Here is a 27996-nt window from a genome sequence, read left to right as displayed (position 1 = left end):
GCTGCCTCCTCTGTCGTCCGTCTCGATCGAGCAGGCAAGGGGATCGTGGCGGCGGTCGGCGGGATCTCGGAGAGGCGGCGGCAGGCTATCCGATTCGACGATTCCTGGTTCGTGCTGACGCGCCGGTGCCATCTAGACGAATTCCCCTCCCGACCATCACACAGGTACCAAAATTTCATCCAATTCGTCCTTCTCTAGTTTGGCTGGTTCACGTGATTCCTCGCAGTCTATGGGTTCCTGGTCTCGATGTAGGGTACACGGAGAGAATGGATAACTGTTGTTTGCGAGTCGATCGACGAACGAACTCTACCTTATCAGGGTTGTTGTAGGCGTCGCAAATCGATCACGTCGTGTATGGATGAGGGCAGGAGAAGGGGGGCTGTACAACTTTTCTAATTGCTGAACAGGCTGAGAAGGGGGCAAGACTACTCTGCATGGTACGGTAATGTAATAGCTTCAGATAATTGTACCATTTGGCGGCCACAGGTTATTATTCAGTTGAAAGTGGTTCTCAATTCTTTTTATTTGGCATCGGACTGTGCATTTGATGCATCTACTAGAACTGAGAGGCTGCAATGTTCAGATATCAGTTTGGAACTGTTTTGTAGTGTTTACTTAGGCCTTGTTTACTTCCCAAAAAATTTTGCAAAATTTTTCAGATTCCCTGTCACATCAAGTCTTTAGACGCATGCATGAAGTATTAAATATAGACGAAAATAAAAACTAATTGCATAGTTTGATCGAAATTGACGAGACGAATCTTTTGAGTCTAGTTAGTATATAATTGGATAATATTTGTTAAATACAAACGAAAGTGGCACTATTCCTATTTTGCAAAAATTTTGGAACATAGTACAGTTGCATGTAGCAGTTTTGTGTTTGAGAGAGATTCCTTACAACATAGTACAGTTGCATGTAGCAGTTTTGTTAGTGTACTAATTTGCATGCATATACACAGTACTGTTGCCATCTCGTTCTCTCTTGTACAGCTACCGCAGCTAACGTGGCGAATGCTGGATCGACCTGGTCACCAGAGTAACTGTCTCCATTAGGTTGGGTTGACCCAAAAACCAAACTAAATTTATTGGGTACTCTAGGTGAAGCTATGGGCCGATTAATTGTAACCCATCTGCATCGCTAGTATGCATGCTTTTTCCCACTTTGTACTTATTTGGTTCCACTTCAATCAACCTCAATCCACATGTATTAGAATGGATTAGGATAGGCAGTTAACTAATTTCCCACCCTAATACACGTGGATTAGGGGATTAGAGTGCAGCTAAATAAGGCTTTAAATGGAAAGTGTGTGCTGATGTGGTCGCCCCTTGCAAAGGAAACCACATCATCTTTTGTTAATGTTTCAATGACCTGGATCACTCGTTTGGGTTTTGGGTACATCCAAGGCGATTAACATGTACTCCTTATACAGGCACCTCAGTTAGGAGTTAGGACTGCACGCACCAGATAGACTTTCCTGCAGTGGTCATAATTGCTGCCTTCTGACCAGGCAGCATGCCCAAAATAGAGTTTAGATGATGAAATTAGAGCGTGGCTTTTGGTTGCTATGTCCTTCCTTTGCAGGCCTGCAACTTTTATTTAACATGTACTCACGCAAGTTTCATGAACCTTCCTGATGCATTCAATATATAATCTGCGAGGTTTGCATTCTCATAAATAGTTTCAGCCTGAAAGTACATGACAAAGCTCTACCATATATCGCATCAAACATAAACAAGATATATGTTAGAACCGTATTGTAAAGATCTGCCCTTGTCCCTAGAAAGAAATGTTGATGAAGCACGTTTACCAAGTAAAAGGGTGCATCATTTCCACTTTTTGTTTCTCTTTTGACAAGTAGGGACCATTTGATTATCCTGGATCATGAAAAGAGGTTCCAATCTTGTGCCGAAAGAGCAAGTGGTAGATCCTAGGTTTATTGTAGCATGTCCTCAAATGTACAATATATGTGGTTCAGGGATGAAATCAATTTTTCTGATTGAGAATGCATGACAGTAACTTCGGATTCCTTTTTACTGGCATATAGATAAGTTAATTGTCTCAGATGCATCTTTGACCAAAAGGCCCAACAGCTCTTCCACCAATTAGTATTTTGGTCCATGAGAAACTAGACATGGCTAACATGGTTTTGGATAGAGTAGCGAGCTTTTATTATAGCTCACAAATAAGAAAACTAAATCAACCATATAGTGAGTAATATAAGAAAACTCTAAATCAATTTTTTTTATAACATGAATATGTCAGTGTTATGCTTTAGAGAGGCCTTTTGGATATAGTTCTCTGTTATGCATATTATTCTTTTGTTCAGCTTGGTGCTATATAACTAAACTACTGGCCTTCTTCTGCAGCAGGATGGAATGTTTGTATTGAATCAACAACATTACACTAACAATTTATAATTTATAAACAAACAAAACAAAAGGTTTCCTTTCTAACTACGTGCATCCCATCAATCTTTTTTGCACAATGTAGGAATGCGGTGATTACGGCGAGATCCCTTCCGTTGATGTCAGTTCCAGTTCATTCATATTCTGAATGGATCCAACTCGTGAAACTTGTGACCGCTGGAACAGCATGATGCATTCTTCCTGGCTGTTTCATATGCTGCATCATCTTTCATCTTATTACCGTGTTTTTTCATTTCATTATTTTTTTTATTTGACATGATAGTACAGCAACAGTCATAACATTCTTTTCGTTCCTGTCATGAGAGGTAATTGCATTTTTCTAATGCACCAAACTTGCTGCTAGCTTTTCAGATATAATAGAAAGAAATACATGATTGAATTATTGAGGATGCTCGTTCGAGAAAACAAAATATTGAGGATGCAGCCATACAGAAGAGGATAGCCAATGAGGTTAGTATGCTACTATGATTATTCCTTTATCCTTCCTTTAGACAACATAATCAGAGCCATCTCGACGTCTTCCTGTTGTAATAGAACAACCAACAAGTTAACAAAGTAGCTGCCCTATGACAAATCATTAAATTATTATGACCTCTATAGGTGCAATAGAGTATGTTGGGGGGGTACGTGCTAGCTTCAGAAAAGCTAAGCAACATCACACTCGATCTTAGTGACTGTCCCTGTCAAGCAATAAACAATGAGCCCTTCTCCGATTTCTTGAGTACTTTAACATCACAGTGTTAGTTGTCTAGTTCTTGTCTCAGGTCCAGGCTTGTTAGAATTAAACTCAGCTGTATTGACGGCATGTGTATCAAGTTGTGAATGTTTGACGTTTTGCAAGGCGCCCTATCTAGCAGAAACCTAGTTGGGCAGGGATATTCTCACCACTTTACAGCCGTGGTCATGGTTTTTATATGAAATTTATGTAGCCTGCGTGGGCAGTTCTCGTTATAAGTTTCAGGGCCCTTGATTCGTTACAGGACATTACTTGTGTTTGCAAAAATCATGTCTGCTGCCTATCTTTTTCCTAATTAATTATATTTTTACAAATATATGTTCTTAACATTAATTATTACAATATTCTTATTTTTGCATGCATCCACTGAAGTTCGGTTGCTGTAAGTAAGCAAGCAATCGCTGCCTAACAGTCTAGCTATATATCCTAGTCCCTACAAGCAACATGCATTAGCTCTTAATTTTAGCAACCTACTAACCTCAATTAGACAGCAGCTGTTCCCTTTATAGTTTATCCTATAATAAAATCGTCCTCTTTTGTGAGTTTGGCTGAAATGAGGGAAATGAAAAACAAAGCCATTTGTCATAGATATCATGTAGCTGAGAGATTGCAGGAGAACAAGGAAGCTTGATGTGCTATCAAATGAAATAAGGGTCTGCTAAGCAAATCAGTTTTATATTCTAAAAATATTTTTGTTAGTGATGACATTTTGATTTCGCTTGGGGTTACATGACATTGTTGTCTCCCAAGGTCCTTCTGAAAACTCCTGTAAAACAAAAATGGCATGCTTGCTATCTGCTGTACCATCATTTACTTGCTCACTCTACTGAAGAAGATCAGCATATATAGTTGTAGTGTCCACTTCGAAATTCTCTGCATGTCACCACTGATGTATCATCAGTGTGCTCATATTAAAAAAAAATCCACATAAGGGTTTCTTGTCCATATCTTTAGGAGATCTCTTATCCTATCCGTTCTTCTATTCTAACCTGTGACAGTGGGTGCTAGCCACACGGGTCTATTCTAAGTTGTGACAACGCTAGTGTTCTAGTTTTATCGATCACAGGTTAATCTAATGATATCACCAAGTCACTGTTAACAAGCATACCTCCTTTTTGAGTTCCTTGGAACACAGTTTCTCCACATCTATTGCTGTTGTTTACATTAAAGAGAATAGGTTTATAATGAGAGCCTGGAAACGGAGCTAGTAAACAACTGTAATAGGGACCATATAGCAATTTGAAGAAATATCAAATTGTTGGCTGCCGTGGATTGACTCACCCCATGAATTCAGCGTGGACAAATTTCCTCACTGACCAACTGGTAGTGACAGATGAGATGACCTTTGCCCCATCAAGTCATCATTATAAACATGCCTATAACTCACCTACAAAGAGGTCAGGTAACCAAAGCAACATTGACTTCTCATTATATATATACAACGTTCCTTTATGGCTTGAACAGTGAAATTACCGCCTTTGACTCTTCTCAAGCATGCACTATTTTATTGTTTCTTTCTAACTATTTGTTGACTTGTTTGTCATTGATGCTTTCTAAGCATCATACTTCATACACCCATATAGACTTGGAGTATTTCCATGTGTTTATTTGAATTACTAGAATATCAGTTTTCTGATAAGATGATCCGTCTCTCGAACATGCATTTAGCAATGTGTTTCACATAGAGCAAGCATAAACTAATTAACTTGGTATCAGTTAACATTACATTATCACTATCGTAAATGAAATATATTTCTATGGGGCCTAAAGCCTTTCTTGCTTCAAGAGCTACTCCTTTGCTTTTGTTCCTCATGATACATATGCTTTGAGATTAGAGATTAATTTGTGTATTTGCTCATCCCTTCTCTGAAGTTCACAGTGTCCTGCCGCTGTGCTGACTATATAGGGACAAGGCACTCCAGGATTGAGAAAATTCATGTCCATCTCTGTGGCAGGTTTGTTGAATTGCTAGCTTTTGTTTTGATTAGAATAATATTTCATGATTTATTTTACAAATCATATCATTATGCAATTTTAATATTTTAAACAATAATAGTTTTTTTAAGAACAATAAGGGCCTGTTTGGCTCCTCTTGCTAAATTTTAGCTAGCTAAAATTATTTTAGCTACTCTTGGGTGACTAATAGAACTAAACTATTTTAGCTCCTTTTAGTCAATGTGTTTGGAACTTTAGCTACTAAAGTGACTAAAGTTTAGCTAGCTAAAATTTAGCAAGAGGAACCAAACAGAACCTAATAGGTGTTAGATACCCAATAACTTCTAACATGTTATGAATCTAACCCAATGTTAAATTCGTCATCTATGCAAGCATATACATAAGGAGAAGTAATGTGCACACATTAATTAATTAAGCTGTTGGCTCTAAAACAATGTATGGTACCAGTGATTGACAAGTCTGCTCTGTTTGTTGAGCTGACATTTTCCTTGGTCGTAGGAAAAATGCATATATAATATAAATGTACAGTTTAGATAGTACCTTAAGGTAGAGAGACAAAAAATTGTTATAACGATGGCTAATCATTAAGGCAGAAAGTCAAGCCATGAATATTTTTTTTCTTGGGAATAGTTTAAGCAGCATGTGTACTAAATTGGGCAGTGACAAGTGAAATGGAGTATGAACTCTGGAAGTGCAACGAAGTATGGAATCAAACAAGTGAAATGGAAGCAACCTTTTGATCATTTCTTATGGCGGCATAGAAACGAAATGACCGTTTCTTCATTTCACACTCCAACTTCAAATACAATTTGTCAACACAAAGTACTGACACTACGTGAGCAGATTTATGGCAATGAAATATCTCTATTTCATATGCCATCAAATGAATCTTGTGGCACTCGGTTAGAAAAATTCATCACTGTCAAAATGCCTAGAGATTTACTATAGAAGATAGATAATTATGAAAAAAATTTCGAACTGATACAGGGATTATATTTGAATCAGTTTAACCTTATTTCTCATTTTGAAATAAAAAGAAATAGAAGGATTCAGTTTGTGTACATGCCCAATTAATTTCTTAACTCCTGCTGTGTAAACTCCCTTATTTTGAGCAGCAAGTTCTTTGGTGCTCCTGTGCAATATATCAGGTGGGGAAGTCTTTTATTTCCCCTCCGTTGCCAGTTTTTTTTTAATAAAAAATCCTTATTATCACATGAAGTGCAGGTCATGTCTTCTATACCCAAATTAGGCAAACCTTGTAGATTCTGAAAATAAACTGTGTCTAGGTATTTAGGGATAGGCAGTATAAATATAGACTCATGCGTTCAGGGTACGATACTGTATTAACATCATCAGATAAATTAACAGAAGAATGCAGTTCGTACAAGCCAAAATTGCAAATGTTTCTTAAAGCAATAGGCTGAGTAGTTGAAATTTCCATTTCAAGAAACTCGAAGAAAGACACCCTGGCATCTCTCTCATCTATGAATGGTGAAAAACTTTATTTTGCTTTTAATTGAAAGAAACTCTCATCATGTTTCACCATTCCCAATGAATTCTAGTACAAATTTACACCACAATCATGCATGTACATGAAAACATAAACCAGTGGCTACTTCATCCCAAGGTTTCCTGGCTCATCAACAGCAAGGCAGTACTGTTGCATCCCTTGGGAGGTCGAAGCCGCCACATTGTTATTAGGGCAAATCAATGGGCTCACCTCACTCCACCTCATGCTCTGATCAGTACCAATGCCAAAGAAGCTTTCCAGGCCATCCAGCTTAACCTGGTTGAAGTGGAAGCCCTGGTCCAGCTCCAGCGCCGGCAGCACGCTGGAACCCTGCACACCGCCTTCATCAAGCGAGGTTCCGGCGTCCACCGCCGGGCATGACGACGGCGGTGGCATGAGACCTGGACTTCCCTCGTACATTGGAGGAACACACTGAGGAACCGACAGTGCTGTGAAAGGGCCTGCTCCTCCCAGCTTATAAAGAAGCTTCCGAATTGACTCATCTACCTCATCCCCTGGGCGATGGCCTTCCATTATCGAACCTGGTATTGGTTGCACCGGCATGGCCGCCATGGCTTGATGATGCCAGTTGTAGCTGGCCACTGCCATGCTACTGCTTCCGGCTGCATCCCCGGTTGCTGCTGCTTCTTGCTTCATCATCCCATCGTTTGCCGCTGCCGCCTGCTGGCGCATGAACTGATGCTGCCGCTGATCCTTGCGCGATTGCTTGCCGAAGAGCTTCTTCTTGAGCCTCGTGTTCCAGTAGTTCTTTATGTCATTGTCCGTCCTCCCCGGCAGCTGCGCCGCTATTATCGACCACCTACGCGCAGACATCAGGCAACATGACTGGTCCGTTCAGGTCATAGCTAGACTCTAGCACACACACACCCATGTGCGTGCGTGCCTAACAGTTTGCAGCTAATTCTACAGTGTGGACTGTGGAATTGATTGGAGAAAACGCTAGGACGACGACCTACTGAACTTTACCTGCTGCCTATGCTGATGTAGAGGCTAAGGATTATTCTGTCTTCCTCCTCGGAGAACCCACCGTGCTTGATGTTTGGCCGGAGGTAGTTGAGCCACCGGAGGCGGCAGCTCTTGCCACACCTCTTCAGACCTGCGCAGCCCCCAGATATGATTAGCCTCTTCTTCTTCTACCGCTGCTGCTGCTGCTATGACTGCATATCTACTGCATGGCGAATTGGCGATTGCCATGGGCACAAACATACCTATCTTCTGAGGCAGGGCTATCCAGTTACCGCCGGTGCCGTTCTGCTCGATGTAGGACTTGAGCTTGGCGTCCTCCTCCGGCGACCACGGACCCTTCTTCACAGTAGCCTTGTCGCAGCACGGAGCTCTCCCCATGGCGTAGTCTTCGGTCTTCCTTTCTCACCTCTAACTCTGAGCTGCTCTGGCTGGGGCTCTCTCTCTTGTGAGCGAGCGCGGGGGATGGAGCAAGTGCTGATTAGGGCCTCCTAAACTTGGTTAGTCATGATGACGGTCTGGGCGCGGTGTGTTTATGCCAACGAAAAGGGAGAGGTGTATTATTGGCATGGAAAAAGGTGGCTGCTCTGATAGTAATAAAATACTGTTTGAGCGGTGGTGGTGGTGATCTGGGTTTCTCTCTTTCTAATTGTTGTTTCTTCTCTTGGATTAGAATCTCTATCAGCAGCCAGCCAACCTTTTCCTGAACCTGGTCTTTGTGCACCGTAGACTTGCTGCTTCAATTCGTGTAGTTTGTTTATGTTATCTGATCTGATCTCTGCTTAGATGATGACTAAACGCGATACATATACATGGTCTCATGCACAGGATATGTTGCACCTGTTCATTATTCTATTCTTTGAGCTGTATATACGTAGCCAGTGGCCACTGACAGTCTGTAAGAAAACACATCATGCTTATATTTCCCTCAAACACGCGGTCCTCCTGCATGCTCGCTATTATATTAAGATGCCGCAAAGCAAAGGAAGAATAGAATAATAAGGCGAGATGCTACATACAGAAAAGGCGCAGCTAAGAAAGAGATACATACTGATTTCACACGGAATGAACACATCACATAATTTGTTTGCATTGTGGAAATGAATGCAGTAAGCACACACGTTTTATTTGATGGATAGCAAATTACTCAGTATGTTTTGTATGTTGCAGATTTCGAATATGGATCTTATATATGCCAGAATGCTTACAGTTTAGAATGGAGGGAACATTTATTTGATGATGTAACCTTCAGGTTGCATCTTCTGAACTCCTAAACCGTGTTGGAATCAGTCACATTCATACTTGCTCCTTGTAAAGCTGATGAACAATTTTTATTGGACTGAAGGTGTTTGATGCCTAGGAACCTTTCCATGGATGCTGACTAATCCTGTAAGCATTTTTTGAACTCTACTCTTGGGGAACATAAGTCAAAGAATTTGCTTGATTTTCAAGTATTTTGAAATATACCCAGAATAAGCAAGCCATTATTGCCATTTGGCCCCACAGTCGTTATCGATGACTCATGGAGTGGTGACGTAGGCTTGCTTTCATATCAGGATGGTTCTTTTGGGTCTTTTCTGGGCATTTTGATCCTTTTTTTTTGGCATTTTAGACATGTTTGTTTTCTCGAGAACGTGAACGTGTCCTTTGACACGAGTTTCATTAAGAGGAGGTATATTGTTACAATTAAGAAGGTAGATTTTTTTCAGTAGGTAATAGTGAATTTGATGAGTGAAATTAATTTGAAAATCGCAAGGTTGCTCATCGTTTCTTTTCTCCCTTTCCCATCATGCTGCTTGTGCACGTCTCATGATTTCTGAATATGGTATTATTTCCTAATATTTGTGCCCACTGTTGCAGGTTTTTGTTGGATTGAAACTCAAGGGTGTCATGAACACGTGTCTGGTGAAAAGGCGTACAGATTTGCAATCAAAGTAATTCGGGCACGAGAATATGACACTGGATCAAAAGAGAACAAAGGCCAGAAGCAATGACCAAAAAAAAGTATGTATATATTTGCCATCACTCGCATTCTCAAGAATCTTTGCGAAAGTAATCTGTCATTTAGCCAGCGCTCCCTACTGTGCCGGTTTGCTTCGTCTTAAAAAAAAACAAAAACTGTACTGGTCTGCTGGTGACGTTGGCTTGTCTGCAACAGGGAAATGGCCATGGTGACATCCTTCCTAGTCGTCACAGATGCTTCAGTCAATCAGCCTTCACAAAAGATGGTAGCTTTACACATTTTTAGTGGGCTACAAGAAAAGTGGCCCATATGTTTTAGTGGGCTGAGGTGAATGGGGCCCTGTGAGTGCCATGTGCAGATTTTTGGTCCACTTTTGGGGGGAGGGAAGCGACCAGTTCCACACTGCCTACTGCTCTACTCGGCCTTTCCAGGTTATATACGAGGCATTGCGAGGCCCAACTGCTACTGCATTCCAGCTTTTTTTCTCTCTCGATAGAATCAGCTGAGTTTTTCGTATTTCTAGCATATATATAATAAGAGTAGCGAGTTTCTGCTTACCTCTGCCTTTTTCTTGTGAGCAGGCAGAGTTTGGGCATGCATACCCAAATCGGGGCAGCATCCACAACCGGTCCATGGTCGAAGTGGGGGCGTAGCAGGTTACTTGCACACTGTTTTGGAACGGCAATTGCACGTCAGGTAAGCTAAGTTGGATTACCAACTGGTTGGTACGTACAGTAGCTAGCTTAGGTGTTCTTGCCGTCTTAGGCCCCGGAAGTACTGCTCGCAAATAAGGAAGAAGACCAACAACTGCTACGGGATAGATCGGACTTGGCGCCAATAATTGAGTTGTTGCCATGCATGCTCATCAGGCGCGTGGGATTGATTCTGTCAGGCGGGCGCGGATCGGAGTCGGAGCAACGAAAACGCAAGCAAGCGAAATGATGGAACGCCATCAGAGATTTGACGAGACCAGCAGCAGCCTGGTTGCTGGAGTGGGACTTGGGACTCGGCGGGCCGGGCCAGCATCGATCTGCGGCCGACGATGACGAGCCGAGCCCATGGCTTGGACGGGTGCATCCATGGGCGCCCTTGCGCTAGCTACTAGCTGCTGCACGCGGTCCGCGGCAGTGGCTCTGGCACGGCACCCATGCGCCAGCTCGATCGATCGAACCCCCGCGATTCGCGCCGAGCTCCGACCAGATTCAGGGCCAGTCAGTACCCTACCCTGCCTCGTAGGTCCCGGCATGCACGCGTATGTTTGTTTTACCGTTACCGTGCTTTGGCTGCTTGCCGTCGTCTTTTTGCACAGACCTTGCCCTAACTACAGTTAGGGCTTGTTTTGTTTAGTTTAAAAAATTTTTAAGATTCCTCGTCACATCAAATCTTGTGGCACATGCTTGAAGCATTAAATGTAGATAAAATAAAACCTAATTATATAGTTTATCTGTAATTTGTGAGATGAATCTTTTAATAGTTAGTACATGGGTCTTGTTTACTTTCACCCAAAACCCCAATTTTATTTAAGATTCCATGTCACATCGAATCTTTACACGTATGCATGGAGTATTAAATATAGATAAAATAAAAATTAATTGCACAGTTTGGTCGGAATTTACGAAACGAATCTTTTGAGCCTAGTTAGTCCATGATTGGACAATAATTACCACAAACAAACAAAAATGCTACAGTGTTGCAAAATTTTTTTGCACGGTAACTAAACACGGCCATGATTGGACAATAATTATCAAATGCAAACGAAAGTGCTACAGTACCCAAAATTCAAATGCAAACGAAAGTGCTACAGTACCCAAAATTCAAAAATTTTGCCAACTGAACAAACTCAAAAACTTTTTAAGATTCTCCGTCATATCGAATCTTTTGACACATACATGTAACATTAAATATGAATTAAAAAATAACAATTGCACAGTTCATCTATAATTTGTGAGACAGGTCTTTTGAGCCTAATTAGTCTATAATTGGATAACAATTGCCAAATAAAAACGAAAATATTAAAGTACTTAAAAACTTTTCACCTCCTCAACTAAACAAGACAAACAAAGGCCTTAAGCATTTTACTGCCATTTTTTGCATATACTCCCAGAGTGCTGCCGGGTAATTAACGACAAATCTGTCATTAACTAATCTCCTCGCTCGGAATCCATGAAATGAACATTTAAACGACTGTACCTCGCGAACAACCTAATTAATTACTGGAGGTGTGGATTTGGTTTCCCTTTTTCCAGCTCCACGCGATCCTAAGGGCTTGCTTGATACTTAGACTAAATTTAAGTCTAGATTCCAAAGAGGTGGACTAACTAATTTTAGCTTGCAACCCAACTAATAACCTGTACGTTAGCAAGCAATTGTACTAATATGGACTATATAAAAGGTGCACATTAGTCTATGTCCATTGCTTGTAGTTCACTTATTATAATCCATATATATATATATATATATATATATATATATATATATATATATATATATATATATATATATAGTACTTTATATCTAAGATTTAGTCCACCAAAACTTTAGTTTTGGGTGATCTAAATAGGGCCTAACAAACATTGGACATATACTATAAGCATATATTCTCTCCATCACACAAAAGGAGTGCATATTGCGCTTTTTGATAAGTAAAAAACTTAAATATACTTAAATAAATATAAGAATACTAATATTTATGATACAAAACAAGTACAATAGGAAAAACAATGTAATATATTTTTATGGTAAACCTGGATACAGATATTGATAATATTTTGTACAAATCCAATCAAACTTTTCTAAGAAAATAATGTAATAATGTGCCCTTTTTTAACAGAAGGGGGAACTCAGAGATAGTCGGATCCATTTAGGGTGAGCTAACTACATACACACATCAACAGTAATATGCACACAAAAGCCAGGTACGTACCGCATAAAATACCGCGAGAAAGAAAGAATACCTACGACAAGGCCCGCAAGGCCACGTAGCATCAACCATAGTCCATAGTAGTGTCTACAGTCTAGCCAGGGGTGCACGAAAGGACGTGAGAAGGGAAGGCTTTAAGTCCCATCCGTACTGTTCGACATGGGATTCTTTGACCATTGTATCCTTTGCTTATATATTGCAGTTCAGATGAAACACATACTATGCACGATTTTGACACTACGAGTCGATCTGTATATATATAGTAGATACATATATATGCATCATGCATGCATCTATGAACAATTCCCGAGCGATTGTACCTGCATATATATATATATAAAAGCTCGCTCCCACTGGTAGGTAGGCAGTGCAAATTACAACTGTTTGGTGGTTAACAGCGACTTCTCATAGTACTTTGTTATTCACTTTTTATATGTCACGCGATATCTTTTGCTGTTTGCTCGATCGTTGTATTATTCCTCCCTCGAGGGCTTGAGGCGCGCTCTGGAGCCCAGCAAGGACGTTTGATATCTGATATATCTACTCCTAGGTCAAGATAGCACACAGCAGAGATCCTGCAGGCTGCAAGGCATTGCCGACTGGCTGGGGACGAGATATGGGGGCGGGATCATGTGCCTGAGGCCGGCATGCTGGCTAGCTGGTGGCTGCACGCCATGAACTGGGCTCGCAGCAGCCCATATCTTTCGACATAGATTTGACAGGACGAGCAGAAGACACGGTCTCCTCAGGCCTCTCTCCTCCTGATGAGAGCTAGCTAGGGCCGGGTCCGATGGACGCCGGTGTAGCTAGCTGGTGGGGGGATACTCTCTAGTTAAGCTGCTTCTTGTGTCCCTCATCAACATCAAATATTGTCACCTTACTGGATTGGTAACATACTGTTTTTCAGACAAATATTTTGAGGCATAGTTGGTGAATTTTTTTGGGTTTGACTACTGTAGCACTTTCGTTTGTATTTTTGGTAATTATTGTCTAACTATGAACCAATTAGCTCAAAAGATTTATCTCGCAAATTACAGGCAAACTGTGTAATTAGTTATTTTTTATCTATATTTAATGTTTCATGCATATGCCGCAAGATTCGATGTGACAGAAAAATCTTGAAAAGTTTTTGGATTTTGGGGTGAACTAAAGAAGGTGAATTCAAGCCCTTTTTTTCTGGGATTCGAATAGTTCAGTTATTATAGTTGGATAAGTTCATGGCTTCATGCGTTGGTGCAAAGTTCCAATCCGTATTTGTTAGTGACCTGATATGATCCTAGTCGAAAGTTTACTTTTACAAGCAATTAGAGGATCCTGTTAGATCTCAACTTGACACCTTGATTGGACATGCATCTTTCAAATCATGATAGTGTGTGTAATGTGCGATTAACTTTGGTACTTCCTCCGTCCACAAAGAATGTAACTATATTATCCGTGTCTGTTAAAGTTGTTTAAGTTTAATCAAGTTTATAGCGAATAATATTCATATTTATCTCTCGAAATTGGTTTGTTACGAAAGTATACATATTTCATAACGAATCCAATAGTATTTATTTTGTTCATAAATGTTAGTATTTGGTATAAATTTGGTTAAAACTTAAAAGTATTTGGTTTCTCAAAAATATAAGAACTGTATTCTTTTGTGGACGGAAGAAGTACTTGTCAATGGTCGAAGGCCGGGAAGATTTTGGTTAAATTATCAAATGATAGGATTTTAGTTTGATCGTGCTAAAAAGTTTCACTCATAGACAATGACATTATTGCATTAATACGCTCAAGGGTATATTGCAAACATTAAAGATTGTTTCTTATAATATTGTATCTGGTATTTCCTCTATCCCAAATTATATGACGTTATGACATTTCTAGATCAATAGTTTTTGTTATGTATCTAAATATAATATATATCTAGATGTGTAACAAAAACAATAAATCTAGAAAAGCCAAAGCGCCTTATAATTTAGAACGGAGGAAGTAGGTAGCAAGAATGTATAAAAATTGAAAATATGTTTCATAAATAAACGGGTGGTGCCCGTGGACTAGATTGAACCATGCCACTAGAATATAACTGTACCTAAACTGACCCATAACCTAATATGACCTCAATAGATCCTCTCTTGCTTATTTTTGAAGAGAGAACTAATCATTCTTTACCACTCGCTTAGCTTTATGGGTCGTAAAATTAAAAAAATAACCACTGGGCGATGCACCCCACAAATTACCTTGACGACAAAGACTCCACGATTAAGATCGGATAATTACGATACAAGCTCTTTTGCAAATATCATCAGATTCCAGGAGTTGATCGAGATTTCTTTGTGTTGAGTGTTCTAAGCATTTTTTTTCTTCATCTTATCACCTCCACTAATACATACATACATACTTTCTCTAATAAAAAATCTAAGTTCACCAGGTTCATCCTAATTAATCAAACTATTTTAACTTTGACCATTCATATATAAAATACTATATAAATTGATATATAGCACGAGACTGACATTGTTAGATTCGCTATAATATCCTTTTTTACCTACTCCCTCCTTTTCAAATTATAAGTCGCTTTGACTTTTTTGATACATAAATTTTGCTACGTACATAGGCATATGTTATATGTAGATAGATAGTGAAATTAATGTACCAAAAGATTAAAGCAACTTAGAATTTGGAACAGAGAGATTAAATAATAATAATGTGTAGACTAGGACGGGATGACAATCTACTTGCGCATATTGTACGTTTATACCCAACACTTGTGTTGTGCGTATGGGTACAAAATTACACCCGTGTGTGTAAGATTCTACTTCTGGATACAAGTGTTATATGACGTTTCACCTGTCAGCGCTTAAAATATAAAGGATTTTATCTATACTAGTGGTAATCTAACGTCCCGCGTGGGTAGGGCTTGTATATATATGCAGGTATCATACCCGATAGGTAGATATATATATATATAGGTATAGGTATAGGCATACGTATAGAATTTTGCATGTTAGACAATTTGTCGGGTATTTACTATCACCGATAACTGGTGAGAGTTTTAAAAAGTTGACTTAGGATAGCTGGGTGGATTTTGTACCTTCGGCAGAGGAAGTATATACCATGTGTTTCTCTACCACTAATTCGCCATAACCTTGGCTTTGATCTATCTCTAGAAATCTTGACACGGAAAGACCAGATCACCAGAAGGGGAGAGACAGGGAGATTGAGCGAGAAAGCACCAAGCAACTGATGCCACGTACTTCGTCAAAAAAAAAACTGATGCCACGTACGGGCCGGTATGAACAGGCACCGGCCAGCTAGTAGCATGTTACTTTACCACAAGAATCTTCCCATCTTAAAGGAGAGGTCAAGCAGCTAAACACATACAGTAGTAGGGCATAGCCACATAGGAAAAGATTGACGAAGAGGAACACCACCGCTGCTGGCTGTAGCCTGTAACTTCATTCTACAGTCCCCACTACATGACGCTTGCTACTGCTCTTAGATGAAACAACTCGCTGTCGTCCCTGATGAGTCCTGATGACTGCTCCTCCACAGAGAGGGCCGTCGTCGACACTGATCGAAACCTCAAAGAATCCGTCCAGCCAGCTCCAAGAAACGTCGCAAGCATGCAAGGACGACTGATGAAGAACAAGAAAAGATCACGCATCTGCATGTGATATGTATGATGATGCGTCTGCACCTTGGTACGGATCTCCTCCTCACCTCCTCGCAACGCATCGGTGTTGGTCCCTGTCTATTCGGACCGAGTATTCCCCCAGGCAGCTGTCGTCGTCCTGTGCGTGTAACAGCGGCCGCTACCTGCAGCGCACATCCTCTTTACTCTGACTTGACATGGGAACAAAGCCAGCCACCAGCCACGCACACACGCATATATCATTCACTCCTGTATACCTTTCCTCCTCTCTTCTTCATTCATCTCCTAATCAGAACCTATCCCAAATATCTATCTATCTCAACCATGCATCTACCTGAGTTCATCTCCTCCTTCACGTCGTCCGATCCATTGCTAGCTAGCTTAGCCTTAGCTAGGGTTTCTTGAGTCGTCTTGCTGGCCTCAGCAGCTTTCTTCTTCCTCTTTCTTTTGATTATTCACAAACAGTAGAAATAAAGAAGCTAGCCAAAAGCCATGGATAGCTTCGGGGATCTTGGCGGCGGAGGTGGGAGAAGTTCCTCCAAGGCTGCTTCCTTCTTGCAGCTTCCGCTGCCGGCATCAACATCGTCAGCACAGCAGGTGTTTCCGCCGCCGGACGGCCGGCAGCACCACAGCTCACGCTTCGCCTTGCAACAGTTACTCGCCGACCCGTCGGCAGCGCAGCAGCATAGCCATCAGAAGGACGCGGCAGCAATAGTACAGGGAGAGATGTCGTCGCCGCCGGCGGATGGGGATGCCGACACCATCAAGGCCAAGATCATGTCGCACCCCCAGTACTCGGCTCTCCTCGCCGCCTACTTGGACTGCCAGAAGGTTAGTACGAGCGGAGCATCCATGCACAGGACTTTGTTTAATCAGGAAACTCAGGATATATATGTATATAAAATAAAATGTTACTAGCTTCATGGATTCGATTTGGTCGATTGTATAGGTCGGCGCGCCGCCGGATGTTTCGGATAGGCTCTCGGCCATGGCGGCCAAGCTGGGCGCACAGCCGGGGCCAAGCCGGTGGCGCGAGCCGACGACGCGGCCTGACCCGGAGCTCGACCAGTTCATGGTACCAACGGTGCTTTGATCCATCGATCCATTCGTCGCATGCGATACTTCTTTGTCCATGCATGTATCCATCTGACCATCTCAAATAATCAGCTGCATCGCCTGTTTGCCACTCTCTGCAGGAGGCTTACTGCAACATGCTGGTGAAGTTCCAGGAGGAGATGGCGCGGCCGATCCAGGAAGCAACGGAGTTCTTCAAGAGCGTGGAGAGGCAACTGCAGCTAGGCTCGATCTCCGGTACGGTAACTATTTCTACATGGTTCGTTTCAGACAGGTACGGTAGCTTACCGCATCGGGAAATGTTGTTGGGTTTATGGGATGAAACTGAGCCAGCTTTTTTTCCCCGCGCGCTTTGGATTCGTGCTGCTGATACGGGTACTGCCATGCCATAATACCAGCCGTTAATTGATTTTGTTGCTTTGTTTATTCGGGGAGAGGGGATAAGGTTTGCATGAATTAGTCCAGTTGTTTGATGATTGAGGCATAATGGAGAGCACTTATCAGTAGTAGTATAGTGAGCATCACGAGAGGCCACTGTTAGCTCCAGGTTTCATGGCTCTCCACCTCTCGTTTATTATCATTGTAGTATAATGCAATATTGGAGACCTGATCTGATGTGCCATGGAATAACGCTGGAGCACAATTTTCAATTTTGGATATCCTCTTAGTTTTTCGGAACGGTAGCATTTTCGTTTTTATTTAACAAACATTATCTAATTATAAAGTAACTAGGCTTAAAAGATTTATCTTACAATTTACAGATAAACTGTGCAATTAGTTTTTATTTTTGTTTATATTTAGTGCTCTATGTATGTGCCGCAAAATTCAATGTGACGGAGAATCTTGAAAAGTTTTTGGTTTTTAGGGTGAACTAAACATGGCCTCGGTTACATGCACTGTTACTGATGACGAATCACATCAGATCAGAGTTTCTAGATATTCAGCCATCACTGTTTCTTAGTTTTATTTACCAACCACGTCTTGTAATGTCTTTCACTGTGTTGTACTCCTATATAGGAGTACCTTTGTGTGTGTAGCTAGTAAGAAAGAGAGATTCATACAACTAGCTAGCCAAAGTACTATACCTAAGTTCGTTTAGTGGGCATACACAGTTAGCGGTTGGAAATTGGGCCGCACGTGTGGCGGTGGATGAGCGGTGCAACCTGTTATTGTGTCTCCGCGAGTATTATGGGCAGCTTCAGTACTGTTCGAGATAGATAAATGTACTGTCGCTACACTGTTTGCTTTGTCTCTTGATCTACTCCTAGTCCTACAGTACAGTAGGGTAAAAGGACCCAAGCTATGACGCACTTGAGTACTTGTCATATATATGCTGGTTGCTTGCGTCCTTCCTATGGTCATTTGTAGCGCCGCTGTTTCTTGATGTGTCCATAACCACCTGCTCATGTAGCACTGTAGTGATACATACTCCCTCCATACCCGTAAAACAAGTCATTTTAGACAAGGTTTGGGTCAAACATTAGGAATATAAATCATGAATAACTTTTAAGTTGTTGAGTTTGAAAATACGAAAATTATATGAATATATTTGTCTTGAAAAATACTTTCATACAAATATATCTATATCACTTTTTGATAAATATTTTTATAAAAACAACAAGTCAAAGTTAGACTTTAGAGACCGTTATCCAAAACGATTTGTTTTATGGGTATGGAGGAAGTATAATAACAGTAATATAGTAAATATAATATATAGTAATAAAAAGAACCCAGGTTAATTACACGAAGATGTAATGATAGGTTGATTTGTCTTCTATTATAATTTTATAATATTCTAGAACAGCTGATATGTACAAGATACACAAATTAATTAGCTGTAAAGTTCATTCGAAATAACATTTTTTGTGACCATAGTGTTTACATGAAAAGACAACGGGTAGTTATGCATTAGAAAAAAGAATCCCTGTTCGGTTTGTTTTGCTTCTACACACATGCCTGTGTACTTCGGAGGACATATGTTGTTTGCAACTGCCCTCACTCTGGCATGCTTGCTGATGGATAATAATTTCTTAAAATAGATGGCTTTTGTTAGCTAGTGTACTAGTATCATGCTTGTTTTCTGAAGCACTTTTGTAGTATCATGTTTTTGGATCGTCTGGGCGAAAAAATTGTTGTTTTTGGATCAAAAACTTTTATTCTGACGAGATTACATCTATTATACTATTATGTATAAAAAAACTCCCGCGCATTATTTAGCAATCCATCCACACATGGCAAAATATCAAGTGTGTCTGAATAACATGTATGGTTGTATGTTGTACGATATACAGCTAGCCCTTCCTCCATCTGCAGATCTGCTACTATACAACCACGTGTTCTCTACAATGTTTTGCAACTTTACAGATCTCAATTCTAATTACTTGGTTGCCTACATTTTATTTTTGCATGCTGCGTGGAAACTGAATGGCAGCATGATGCCCAAACATGCGTCCGAACATATGCGTACATCCAACATTAGTTGCATTATTACATTGCCTTCAGCTGAATTTGTTATATATCTGCATGCGGGGTATATATATACTAATAAGGCTTCTTCCCACAGAATTTTAGTGAAGAATTAATAAGCACAGCATAGTCTCTGACTGTATATTTAGATTCATCTGCAGTGTTGTTGGAAGCATGGATGAAACGGAATAGTTCGTGAGACTGTTTTCTTGTGCATGATTTGCTTGGTCCACAGTGAATGACTCGTAAGATGGGAAAGGGAAAAAACACCTGGAATCAATGAACTGTTTTTTACAACGATGGCACACCTAATGACCCTACCACAGGATGTGCACTTCGTTTTTATAATAATAATAATGACGAACTCTAGAAGGATACCCGGCCCTTGCATTGCATGCATGAGCTGGAACCTACATGTTTTGTAGAATTGTAGGTTAGGGTCAAAACTGGGCAAGCTAATGGTACAATACTCCAATAAGAAAACTAGTGGAGTACCAGACGGTGTTATATATAAGATGCAAAAAAAAAAACTTGATGCAGATGTCTCGTATTTTGATAGACTAAAAATAGTAATTGCATATCTAGCTAGCAGGGATAGATATACAGTATAGAATATAGATTATAGGACATACGATATAGAATAAAATAAAGTTTTTTGATAAATTGAAATTACTAATAATTGTACTTAGTGAGGATGATGTGGATAGTTTTAGCACTTTGTCATGATGAAGTGGAGCTCTTGGTTGCTGAAGAGGTTGAAACTTAGTGGAAGAAATGGGGTATTTAGTAGGAAATGACATGGATAACTTGCATGTTTAGATTGGAAGTTAGTGGAATTTGCTTATATATATATATATATATATATATATATATATATATATATATATAGTATATATGCCAAGTAAAAATTATAATAGTATATTTTTTGTGGTAAGGAGTGTAAATTTATATGTTATCATTTTTAAGGCCCTAACGAGTGATGTTAAAACAAGTACATATCATGTAAAATCTTTCATAAGCTATGGTTCACTCATACATGTTTATATGAAAATTACTCAAAACGTTGTAATTTGTTCTTTAATTTACATGAAAATGAGTATTTAAGCAAGGTAAAATAATTTTTATAAATAGAAAAATCTCCATCAAAGTTCGGATACAACAATGCCATCTCTCAACATAACTAGCCTCATCTCGCACTAACCAAAGCATCAGCTATCCTATCACGTATGATATTCATGGATTCATCGCTCCCCCCTTCGACGGTACCATCTTCTTGTGTTTGTGTTTTGCGTCTTGCACATGGAGGCATGTAATCCTCATCAGCATCACACCTGTCGAACTCCTTGTCACGCATTTTGCTATCACGGATGAAATTATGCAAAGCAAGACAAGAGTAGTAGCATCAAAACTTGGCATGTCCTTCAAAATACGCCACTTTTGCTTCAATTCTCCAAAACACCTTTCAATCACATTACGAAGGGATGAATGTAAGAAATTGAACACCTCATACTTTCCTTGAGGAGGCTCTAAACGATTTCAGAATTCTGGTATATGGTAGGTGCTTCCTTTGAAAGGTGCAAGATTTTGAATAACCTGAATCCACAACATAATCACTAGTACACAGAGTTAATATACAGGTGGTTCGCAACCCCTTTCTACAGGCGGTTTGGCGAACCGCCTGCGTTGGTGGCATGTGGAAATAAATTTTTCCACAGGCGTGTAACTGAGAACCGCCTATGGAAATGCATTTCTACAGGCGGTTCAGTTATGCCAACCGCCTGTAGAAATCTTTTTCTAGAAAATACGAAATTGGTTTTTAAAAATAGGAAAAAAAGATTTTTTTTTTTTCGTGTAAAATCGCACGTTACGATCGCCGGTGGGATTCAAACTTGAGACCTCGCCCTCGCGCATAGCCTCCTCTACCACTCCACCTATCACTCAGTTGTGTCTATATTAGAGTTTAGTTCCCCACATACTATCCTAAACCAAGCATAAATTGATTATTTGAGGCCCTAAACGGATTCAAATGGAAAAGACGTCAACTACAAAGTTTTACAACTTTTTAAGATCTATAACTTTTATATTGGTAGTTCCTTTATCCGAGGTCATTTACAAAATTTAAATTTCAAATTTGAGAAATTCAAACGTAGTTTTCGATGACAAGATTATTTCAAATGAAAAAATTATCAACTACAAAGTTTTATAACTTTTCAAGATCTACAACTTTCATTTTGACGGTTTTTTCAAACGAGGTCATTTGAAAAGCTCAAAAAATTTAAGTTCAAATTATTTCTACAGGCGGATAGAAATACATGATTTCTACATGTGGTTTTGTTAGAAAAACTGCGTGTAAAAATTGATATTCACAGGCGATTTTTTTGTCGGGTAAGCCAATTTCTTTCCACGGACGTTCTTTAATTGAAACTGTCTGTAAAAATTATGTTCCACCGTTGGCTTTGAGCACTTATGTATTAGTAAATATTTTTCTAAATAAAACAAGTTAGTAAGGTACATAATAATACAACCGGCTAACATAATAACATAATACAGGAAACCATTATTATCTTTAGGAGCCACAGGAAATGATGAAAAATTTGCCAATGCATGATTGAGGATGCGCAAGTCATGGGCAGATCCCGGCCAACCGGTGACCGCAAATGTAAACCTCATGTCAAAGTCACAAATAGCTAGCACACTTTGAGAAGTGTACCCATGACGGTTTGTGTGGTTAACTGTTTCATCCAATGGCACTATCACTTTAACATGTGACCCATCTATTGCTCCAATTGCTTCTTTGAAGTATGGCCAAAAACGGTTCTCTCTCACCTTTTCATGTTCCGTAGAAAAAGTAGGATATCTTGGCGTAATATTGTCCTTAGCTAACTTGCGTAAACACCTCAACACTTCATGAAACTTGGTGTGAATCGTCCAAAGTGACCGTGTGAATCGATTTTCGGCTTGCAAAAATGATTGTGGTCCTCCGACGATCCATAAAAACATAGCTAATGACTCAATAGATGAAACATTCTTATTCGAGGTCAATCCATAGTTAGAAACTAGCAAGTCATGAAGTTCATTGAAAACCTCAGAGCTCATCCGAAACATCTTGTAAAAATACCTAGGTGTTGACATACAGCTCAAGACCCATTGGATGCCAGTTTCTAGTGTTTCTCTGTATGCAGCTTTCTGCAAATATTTTTCAGCATACGAGTTCCCTATTCCTCCAACAATGGCTGCATGTTGTGACAGCTCAGCAAGCAACAATAATCCCTTCTACCCTTTAGCTACAGCTCTCAAGTGGCCATCCATCTACAGTATGTTGTGTTTGCTCCAGATTTTATTTTTTTACATATGTAAAAAATCAAATCTGGAGCAAACACAACATGCAGGTCACACATGTCACACAGGTCACACAGCCTCATCTACATAACACAATAAGGGATATGTAAAAAAATAAATTATAGAGCACATGTCACATAGGTTGTGTACGGTCACAACATAATTATTATGAAAATTCTAGTACACAGGTCACAACAAAATGTCTCAAAGCACACAGGGCACAACAAAATGTCTGACCAACAAGCACATAGGTCTCAAAGGATACAAATTCTAGTTCAACAATTATAGTTCAGAAAGAAAAACAAATTTGAAACATAAATCAATTCTGCTTCAGCATCTCCTTCTCATGCTCCCTCTCAATCAAATCGAGTCTTCCTTTGTTTGTTTTTAGAGAGCAAAAGAACTCCTTAAAGTCCCGATCTTGGATTAGAGAGGAGGCTGTGTGCATGAGAGCGGTTCCTTCTTCCACCCCACATTCTATCACCATATTCACAGTTTGGGCAATGGATGGAACGAGGTTGGTTGCAGGAGTGGATGATGCTTCAATACTGTAGATATTTTCTCTGATGCAGAGTTTCTATCTTCAAACAAGTGTTCTTATACATACAATAAAGGGGGCTCTTCTCATCCTTGTCTTCAGCAGTGGAGGCCGCCTTGCGTTTCTTATTTCTTTGGTTCCCTGTCTTTCCTTGGTTCCCTGTCTTCCCAGTGTTTCCTACATTTTTGGTTCCCTGTCTTCCTAGCGTTACCTCCTCGACATCCTCATCACTTGTATTGTCGGAGGATATATCTCCGGGACAGGTTGCCGAGGACCCACTAACATGTGTCTTGCCAAAAATGATATGCATATCATCTAGAAACTTTGGTCCTTGCTTTCGGAACTTCACATGCCTACATTTGATTCCTTTCTCAGGATTGTTACATCTCTAAAAGTAAAAAAAATAGCAAAGCAGGGCAAAACAAACCATTGGAAAAAAAATATATTTACAAAGACAGTTTAGTTCTTACAGCTAAGTGTTCCTCCCACCATTCTTCTGAACAATCAACAGTTCTTTTTTCAGCATCCCATCCAAGCCCGGTTGCATAGTTCTTGAACTCCATGAACAATGAGTATTCCTTTTTGAAAATATCTAGCTTGTTCTTGAGTTGTTTTTTTGTGCGTTTATCACCGGATTTATCTGCAAACTTGGAAATAAGATTCTTCCATCCAGTAGAGGTGAAAATTCGCATCGGCGTATTGGCTGCATCAAACAAGTTCCTCACAAAAGAATCACTCCAATCTGCCTTGTCACTCATACTTGAAGCAAACAAAAAAACAATCAAAAGAAGCAACTTTACCATACATCACACAACCACTACTAATCATACATCGATTTGGCAGATTACTCATGCATCCATCACATTCATGAAGCACAGAGTGGAGAGGACATACCTTGCAGGTTCGTCGCCAGCGGGGGACAAGCCCATGGAGGAGCAGGGCGTCCTAGGTCGCCCTTGGTTGTGGCTGCAGGCCATGATGGGGGCGGCGCCGGTGGTCGTCGGCCGTCTCGCAGTTGCTGGAGAGGATGAGTGCGGACCTGGGAGCGGGGCGGGTGCTGTAGGCGCACGGAGCGGGGCTGCGGGGCATAGGTCGGCCAGAGACGGCACCGGTGACGCCGGGCAGCGGGGCGGCGGCCGGCCGGTCAAGCCTGGGGGCGGGGGCGGCGAACCCTAGCCGCGGCACGCTCCTGTGCGCGACTCCTCGAAGGGCCGGGTGCTGTAGGCGGACAGAGCGGGGCTGCGGGGCGAAGGCCGGCCGGAGACGGCGGGGCGGCGGCTGGCCGATCAGGCTTGGCGACAGGGGCGGCGAACTCCTCGAAGGGGCGGGCGGGCGTCCGCGACACCTCCAAGGGGGCGGGCGTGCGTACGGAGAAGGGTGCGACGGGAGGAGAAAAGAAAATATCGAAACGTTATTTTCTCATGATCGATGGCATGGTGGGTAATTTTTTATGTCAAAAGTGAGTGAAAGTAGAGGGAGAGATACTTTTGGATTTGTACTACAGTAAAAGCTGCTTTTGGAGAAAACCTTATCTGACTTTTTGGCCCTTTGGTTGGCTTTTGACTTTTGCAAAAGCAAAAGCAGGTTCAAAAGTCCAACCAAAGAGACCCTTACCATCCGTGCCCACTGGCTTGTATGAATTCATTTTCGGCATCGCACACGCTGTGGACAGTCTGAAAGAACGCCCAAAAATAGCTAAGGGGGTAAAACTTGCGTTGATCCATTGTTCTCCTTCTTCCCCTGATGGGTTTCTAAGCCCTATTCAAAGTTAAAACACGGTGTCATAGGCGCTAGAGCTGCAACAATCCTATTCCTACTGGTATTATTTCGTGAAGTGTGGGCTAGAGGCCTAGGGTCCGACCTACTGTATGTGCATGAGCAGTATCTGGTCAGAGCAAGACTGTTCATTCGTATGGCACCATCACCCCACCTATCTAAACAGGCTGAATTAATTGGGAGCTTTTTGGCTTGTAATTCGGGTAGCCCTTTGGTTACCACACAAACTTTGTCAGAGAAGTGGTCTAGCTAATCTTTATCATCTTTGGAACCAATAATTAAAGTGTGACAAGCAAGCTTTAACCAACTTTGTTGGGTTGCTGATCATCTTGACCTGCAGACAGTAGTAACTGTGAGGTGGCCGGGTCGTCAGAGGATGAGCAGGACGCGAGCTGTCCTGAAGACATCGATCCCTGCGCCGAGGACAAGGAGCTCAAGCACCAGCTTCTGAGGAAATACGGCGGCTACCTGGGTGGCCTTCGTCAGGAGTTCTCCAAGAGGAAGAAGAAAGGGAAGCTCCCCAAGGAGGCCAGGCAGAAGCTGTTGCACTGGTGGGAGCTGCACTACAAGTGGCCCTATCCTTCTGTAAGCAGACCTTATATATCCATTCATGCATTACTAATTCAAGCTCTCTTGTTCCAACACTCATACGTATTATTGTTACATACGTGATAATGGCAACTACTGTGTGTGTGTTGCCAAAAAAAGATTGAAGCTTTTGATGCATGCATGACTGTTGCGAGTAACGTACGTCAATCATCTATTATCAGGAGACGGAGAAGATGGCGCTGGCAGAGACGACAGGGCTGGACCAGAAGCAGATCAACAACTGGTTCATCAACCAGCGGAAGCGGCACTGGAAGCCGGCGTCGGAGGACATGCCGTTCGCGATGATGGAGGGCGGGTTCCACGTCCCGCAGGGCACCGCGGCGCTGTACATGGACAGGCCGCCGCCGTTCATGGCTGACGGCGGCATGTACCGGCTGGGGTCGTGAGGGCCAGTGCGTGTCTCCCATGCGTAGGTGTGTGCTCTCGATCGGATCGACGTCCAGCAAAGTTGCCGGCCGGCCCTGTGGTGCTTGTTTAGTTTGGGTTACCGTGTGGAGAGTGAACTCTGATCCATGGCAGCTAGCGGCATGCATGGTAAAAGCTTAAGCATATAGGTCCCGGTACCATGGTGATTGTTAATTGGGGTACGTAGTAGTGATTGAACTGACGGTAGCCATTGCTGCTATTCGGTTGTAAATGTACAGTTTCTGTTTGATACTTTTTCCTCTCGATCGAGGATCTGTAGTAATTCTGCAAAGTCGTCGTAGACTCGTAGGCACCATGTTTTTCTCTTGTTTTCCCCCTAAAGACGACTGATAACAAACCTCTATATGCATTGGTATATTCTCAGCTACATGCCCTGCTGCAGGTAAACAGGAGGAGAGGGATGGAAATGGTACGTTTGTAACTGTTAGACTGTTACCCAGATGAGATCCAGATCGATGGAGCGACGACCATTCCTTTGCGCAGCACAGGTGCCATGCCAATGCCATTCTACCTGATGTCGTTGCTCTTGCCTAGTAGAAGGCGTCCTGTCATCCTGTGCGACTCACGTGGTGCCCGTGTCGTATCGTACGTGGGTGGTACGCCTGGCCACAAATGCTGCGCCCTACACAGCGCGGCGGAACAGGCGAACGACAGCCAGCAGCGCCTGAACATGGTGACCGATAGATCCATGGATCTCGCATCAGCATGAGCTGAACAAACCCAGCCCCAGGGTGGGCGTTTTATGCCTGCCCGCCGCGCGCGACCGGGCACTGTTGTGCGCACAGTAGTGGCCGGCGCGGCAAAGACGGCCAACGAACTCCGCAGCGCTGTCGTAATGACGACGCGGCGCCGGTGCGGGGCAACGCACGGCTCTATTCTATCCGTGTGGACTGTGGGCGACGGCAGGCGCGCGTGTACTTAAATCTCCACTGTAGATGCGCGGCAGGCCGGACGACCCCTGTGACAACACCGTTGGAGCTGCAGCATTAACAGCGCCCCGGCCGGCCGGCCCGCCGGCGCCCCCGCGTCTGGCCTCCTATAGGTGTGTGCGGTGTGCCCCTCGTAGGGGTCACGGGGCACCACTCGGTCCTGCACAGCTGCTGTGTCTCGGTGTGACGGTAGTGTCCGTGTGATTGTGTGGGGATTGGAAAATACAGCAAATGTGAGAGTGGCTGAACATTTCAACAGCACTAGGCCCATCAGCCAACCCGTGGTCTCTTGTTTCGGCCTGGCCTATAGACACGGCCCGACACTGCTCAATGCATAGTATGCCCGTGCCTGGCCAGCCTAGCCTACCCAATGTATGATAATTAACAGCAGGCTCAACATGGCCCGCTAGTCCCTGCAGTATATTAATCCCTCGTCGATGCGCCTCTTAACCATAGGCTCCATTGTGCCTCACTCCTGTAGTCCTGTATCACGTTCTCGCCTTGTTTAGCTCAGCCCCAAAATCAAAAACTTTCCAAGATTCTCCGTCACTATCGAATCTTGCGGCATATGCATTGAGCATTAAATATAGATAAAAAAATAATTAATTGCACAGTTTGCCTGTAAATCGCGAAACGAATCTTTTAAGCCTAGTTACTCCATGATTGAACAATGTTTGTCAAATAAAAACGAAAGTGTTACAGTGTCA

The 27996-nt window shown here is 41.8% G+C and overlaps 2 protein-coding genes and 1 long non-coding RNA gene across 8 annotated transcripts; 2 read left to right on the top strand and 1 right to left on the bottom strand.

Annotated features, from left to right (window-relative positions):
- Window positions 1-13430, top strand: LOC110434597. Of its 6 annotated transcripts, none has more exons than XR_002452146.1 (10): window positions 1-164; window positions 253-442; window positions 2491-2876; window positions 5035-5117; window positions 8783-8864; window positions 8958-9001; window positions 9473-9616; window positions 9771-10006; window positions 10157-10271; window positions 13046-13430. It is a non-coding gene; the product is annotated as an uncharacterized LOC110434597 (long non-coding RNA). The 6 variants fall into 6 exon arrangements; XR_002452149.1 differs by lacking the exon at window positions 13046-13430 and adding an exon at window positions 10445-10950 and having other exon boundaries at window positions 330-442; XR_002452141.1 differs by lacking the exon at window positions 13046-13430 and adding an exon at window positions 10445-10950 and having other exon boundaries at window positions 253-437.
- Window positions 6455-8166, bottom strand: LOC8084185 (myb-related protein Hv1). Its single transcript, XM_002463775.2, has 3 exons — window positions 7858-8166; window positions 7616-7745; window positions 6455-7448 (listed from the first exon to the last, which is right to left on the bottom strand). The coding sequence occupies exons 1-3, from the start codon at window positions 7991-7993 to the stop codon at window positions 6731-6733; spliced, it is 984 nt and encodes a 327-aa protein (XP_002463820.1). The 5' UTR covers window positions 7994-8166; the 3' UTR covers window positions 6455-6730.
- LOC8084184 (homeobox protein rough sheath 1) lies at window positions 16326-26717 on the top strand. The gene is made up of 5 exons (XM_002466338.2): window positions 16326-16963; window positions 17082-17207; window positions 17329-17443; window positions 25666-25910; window positions 26096-26717. The coding sequence occupies exons 1-5, from the start codon at window positions 16625-16627 to the stop codon at window positions 26318-26320; spliced, it is 1050 nt and encodes a 349-aa protein (XP_002466383.1). The 5' UTR covers window positions 16326-16624; the 3' UTR covers window positions 26321-26717.

Source organism: Sorghum bicolor, chromosome 1 (genome assembly GCF_000003195.3).
Source record: "Sorghum bicolor cultivar BTx623 chromosome 1, Sorghum_bicolor_NCBIv3, whole genome shotgun sequence".
In the NCBI taxonomy this organism is placed as follows: Eukaryota; Viridiplantae; Streptophyta; class Magnoliopsida; order Poales; family Poaceae; genus Sorghum; species Sorghum bicolor.
This window is presented reverse-complemented; position numbering and strand designations above follow the sequence as displayed.